This window comes from Gossypium hirsutum, chromosome D03 (genome assembly GCF_007990345.1).
Source record: "Gossypium hirsutum isolate 1008001.06 chromosome D03, Gossypium_hirsutum_v2.1, whole genome shotgun sequence".
In the NCBI taxonomy this organism is placed as follows: domain Eukaryota; kingdom Viridiplantae; phylum Streptophyta; class Magnoliopsida; order Malvales; family Malvaceae; genus Gossypium; species Gossypium hirsutum.
Window position 1 is genome coordinate 49,605,440 of NC_053439.1, and position 4,356 is coordinate 49,609,795.

At 35.9% G+C, this 4,356-nt stretch overlaps 1 protein-coding gene across 1 annotated transcript; it reads left to right on the plus strand.

Annotated features, from left to right (window-relative positions):
* Positions 1 to 217: 217 nt before the first annotated feature.
* LOC107927079 (high-affinity nitrate transporter 2.1) lies at positions 218 to 3,739 on the plus strand. The gene is made up of 3 exons (XM_016858048.2): positions 218 to 1,061; positions 1,171 to 1,286; positions 2,900 to 3,739. The coding sequence occupies exons 1-3, from the start codon at positions 252 to 254 to the stop codon at positions 3,564 to 3,566; spliced, it is 1,593 nt and encodes a 530-aa protein (XP_016713537.1). The 5' UTR covers positions 218 to 251; the 3' UTR covers positions 3,567 to 3,739.
* Positions 3,740 to 4,356: the final 617 nt, after the last annotated feature.

Sequence of the window (4,356 nt, forward strand, 5' to 3'; positions counted from 1 at the left end):
TTAAATTCCTGATCAATATAAAAATAGATGGACTTAATTCCAAAAATCCTAAAAATATAAAGACTAGAGACACAATTAAAGATTCTTCTCCATAAATTTTCCTTTAAAATAATCCTTGACCATTGGGAATCCGATTAGCTCTTTAAAAGCCTCCTGAAATGTCAACGACAATCACTACAAATACCAAACAACTCACCTCTACTCTAAAAACAACAATCGAAGTATTTCTTTGGTAATATTTTTGTGTGACTATGAGTGACATTGAGGGATCCCCAGGAAGCTCCATGCATGGAGTCACCGGCAGGGAACCGGCTTTCGCCTCATCAGTTGCTTCGCCGATGGTCCCGACCGACACAACGGCCAACTTCGACTTGCCGGTGGATTCCGAGCACAAAGCCAAAGTGTTCAAGCTTTTCTCCTTCGCCAATCCCCACATGCGAACGTTCCACTTATCGTGGATATCGTTCTTCACTTGCTTCGTCTCCACCTTCGCCGCCGCACCCCTCGTCCCCATCATCCGCGACAACCTCAACTTGAAGAAACAAGACGTCGGCAACGCCGGGGTCGCTTCCGTCTCGGGGAGTATATTCTCCAGGCTTGTGATGGGCGCGGTTTGCGACCTCTTGGGCCCCCGCTACGGGTGCGCATTCTTGATCATGTTGTCGGCACCGACCGTCTTCTGCATGTCGTTTGTTGCCGACGCGGGGGGTTACATTGCGGTCCGGTTCATGATCGGGTTCTCGCTCGCGACCTTTGTCTCGTGCCAGTATTGGATGAGTACGATGTTCAATAGTAAGATCATAGGGCTGGTTAACGGGACTGCAGCCGGGTGGGGTAACATGGGAGGTGGTGCAACCCAGCTTTTAATGCCATTAGTTTATGACATTATACGACGAGCTGGTGCTACTCCATTTACCGCATGGAGAATTGCTTTCTTCATTCCTGGATGGCTTCATGTCATTATGGGGATCTTGGTGTTAACCCTTGGTCAAGATTTGCCTGATGGGAACCTTAGCAGTTTGCAAAAGAAGGGTAATGTTGCTAAGGATAAATTCGGAAAGGTCAGTATCCAGATACGAATATAAAATTTTTCCTCTTTCATCCAACGTAATCTAAATTTGTAATCACCTGATTGTCGACTCCGAAATGCGAATGCTACTACCATTTCAGGTGCTATGGTATGCTGTCACAAATTACAGGACCTGGATTTTCTTCCTTCTCTATGGCTACTCTATGGGAGTTGAATTGTCGACTGATAATGTCATTGCTGAATATTTCTACGACAGGTAAGTTTCCCTGATTTTAGTCCCTGCATTATATTCTTTGAGTATTTAATTTTTATATTTTAATTTGATATAATTTTATTTTCTTACTCCTTATCCGATTAATATGAGAACTAAAAAAAATTGAGTCTAAAATATTTTTCTAACGAATGAGATATGAGTGAAAATTAAATATTTTACTAATCATAATAAAATTGTTAATAGTTTGGATTATTCATTTAAGTTCGAAGGTCTTCCAAAATATGTGAGGGTTCGGATAAAAGCATGTGATTTAAGAAGTAGGTTTCGACAAAAAAAATAAGGCAAATTTAAAATGTGGATCGGGTTTGGGCTTCAACATTGAAGGCCCGAGCTTGACCCATTTTATACTTTTGTAATATATTTTTATTTTATTTTATATATTATATAATTTATATCACATAAAATAAAATATATAATAAAATAAATACTATGTAAATATTAAAAATATATTAAGTTGTTAATTTTAATGTTTTAATAAAAAAACCATCTAAAAAATCAAATATTAAATTAAAAATAATATAGACAAGTCTAAAACGAGTAAGTTAAGCCTTTACAAATATCATAAGCCAGACTCGAACTCAATCCAGCCCATAAAAACGTCTAAATCATAATAATTGAATGACATAAAAAATTGACGGATAATTTACATTTAGATCATTTAATTTAACATTAATTTTCATGTATTATTTATCAAATTACCTACTGAACTTCTATTATTAACAAATTAATACATTTATATTAACTCAGTTAAGTGATTATTACGAAAAAAAATAGTTCTCTCAAAATGCCTACATGTCTCAACACGAAAATCTTGAAGTTGATTTTATTTAAAAATAAATGTTTTACTTTAAAATTAATTAACGAAGTTGCCATAACTAATCTATTTTGTTAATAATAGAAGTTAAATAATATAATTTGATCAAATAAAAAGTTTGTGACTTCAACAAAAGTTAATGTTAAGTTCGGTGACTTAAAATGTAAATTACTCAAATTTGGCTAAACTATATATTTTTTAAATGGCATATAAGCGGAAAATAACTATTGTAATAATCTTAATTTAAAGGGATAAAAGAATATTTATCCCTAAACTTGACAGTATTTCTCAATTTGGTCCCTAGACCTTTTTGATCTACATTAGTTCTAGAACTTGTCAAAAATTTTCAATTTGATCTCTAAACTTAGGTTTCATTAATGTGTGGTGATGTATGTTAACACATGAAATTAAAAAAATTACTTTTAAAAAAATTACAAGTGATGATGTGACATAATATTTTAGTGCCACATCATCACTTAATCAAAATTTAAGTTTAAGAACCAAGTTGAAACATAGTTATCAAATTTCGAGATTAATATGGACTAGAAAAAAATTAGAGACCAAGTAAAAAAGTTGTCAAATTTAAACATTAAATATTACTTTATCTCTAATTTAAATGACATAAAAGAATTTGGGTTTAGAATTTTAACCGCATCAATGGACTAAATCCTCTGATTGAGTATGATGCAGGGACGAAAACCAGAATTTAACCTTGCAAATATGTACATTTTTTTATTATTAAAAGAAAATAAAGAACAATAAAATATATTTCAATCAACAGGTTCAATCTCAAGCTCCACACAGCAGGTATCATTGCAGCCACCTTTGGTATGGCAAACCTCGTGGCTCGTCCCTTTGGTGGCTACGCATCCGACAAAGCTGCTCAGCTATTCGGCATGAGAGGCCGGCTATGGGTCCTATGGATCCTCCAAACATTCGGAGGTGCCTTTTGTATCTGGCTAGGCCGTGCTAATACACTCCCCATTGCTATCTTGGCAATGATCCTCTTCTCCATCGGAGCCCAAGCCGCATGCGGTGCCACATTCGGCATCATCCCCTTCGTCTCACGACGGTCCCTGGGGATCATCTCCGGCCTAACCGGCGCAGGTGGCAACTTCGGGTCCGGTTTGACGCAGTTGATTTTCTTCTCAACGTCGAGGTTCTCGACCGCCGCAGGTCTCACGTGGATGGGCGTCATGATCGTGGCTTGCACCTTGCCCGTCAGCTTGGTCCATTTCCCGCAATGGGGAAGCATGTTCCTTCCGCCGTCGAAAGACGTAGCGAGATCAACCGAGGAACATTATTACTCGTCGGAGTGGAACGAGGACGAAAAGAAAAAAGGCATGCACTCAGCGAGCCTGAAGTTCGCCGAGAATAGCCGGTCGGAGCGCGGGAAGCGCGTGGCTTCCGCACCGACACCGCCTAATACAACCCCGTCCTATGTTTAGTCTCCAACCCAAGATGAAATATTGCAAGTAAATATTCATCTTTCTTGTTCACTAATGAGAAACGTTGTATCTGTTTTCTTCCTATACATCTTTTGTTGGTTAAACCTAGTTGTTTATGTGCAACTACGTGCACCTAAACCATTGTATAATATATATTAATAAATAAAATTAAGTGAATTTAATTTTAATATTTCTTTTGTAATGCATAAATTTATTTATTGAAATGCACCAAATAAAAAATTATTTGAAAAAGTGATAGTGGAAAAGCCATAAAAGTTTCTCTTTTTGTTCAAGCAATTTGTTTCATATCTTTTGTTTTGTCCAATTGTGTGCCAGGTTGGTTATTGCCTGCCTTTTTTCCCTCCCATCAACCATTTCTTTATTTATTCTTTTTATTTATTACACATGTCTTTTCTTTTTTTAGTTTACAAATCTATTTTATAAGTATCTTTGTTGTCTTCACAAGTTGTGATGCACAAATGATGATGTTTATTGTTTGCTAAAACTTCACCGGTCACCACTAATTTTTCTTGGAAAGTGAGTGAGTTTTCGTAAACTTTTTAATATGTTTGAGAGTATTTTAAAATAATAAATGATTTCACAAATTGATTTGGACTCGTGTTGTCTTAAGTTTTTTGTTTGTTTTTTCATTGTTTAATAAGTCTTCAGTTTTAGAATTTTTTATATGCTCTTGTAGCATGTTTTTTTAGTCTTGTTTATGCATGTAATCTTAGCTTTACAAGTGATTTTCGGGATGGTTTTGTTGTCATCCTCTCTATTTTGGTGAATG

What these genes read in the sequence shown, in the direction of transcription:
- LOC107927079 (XM_016858048.2), top strand. Translation starts at nt 252, where the DNA reads ATGAGTGACATTGAGGGATCCCCAGGAAGCTCCATGCATGGAGTCACC. An exon ending in CTAAGGATAAATTCGGAAAG is followed by an intron (nt 1,062 to 1,170) that starts GTCAGTATCCAG and finishes CTACCATTTCAG; the next exon opens with GTGCTATGGTATGCTGTCAC. An exon ending in GCTGAATATTTCTACGACAG is followed by an intron (nt 1,287 to 2,899) that starts GTAAGTTTCCCT and finishes TTCAATCAACAG; the next exon opens with GTTCAATCTCAAGCTCCACA.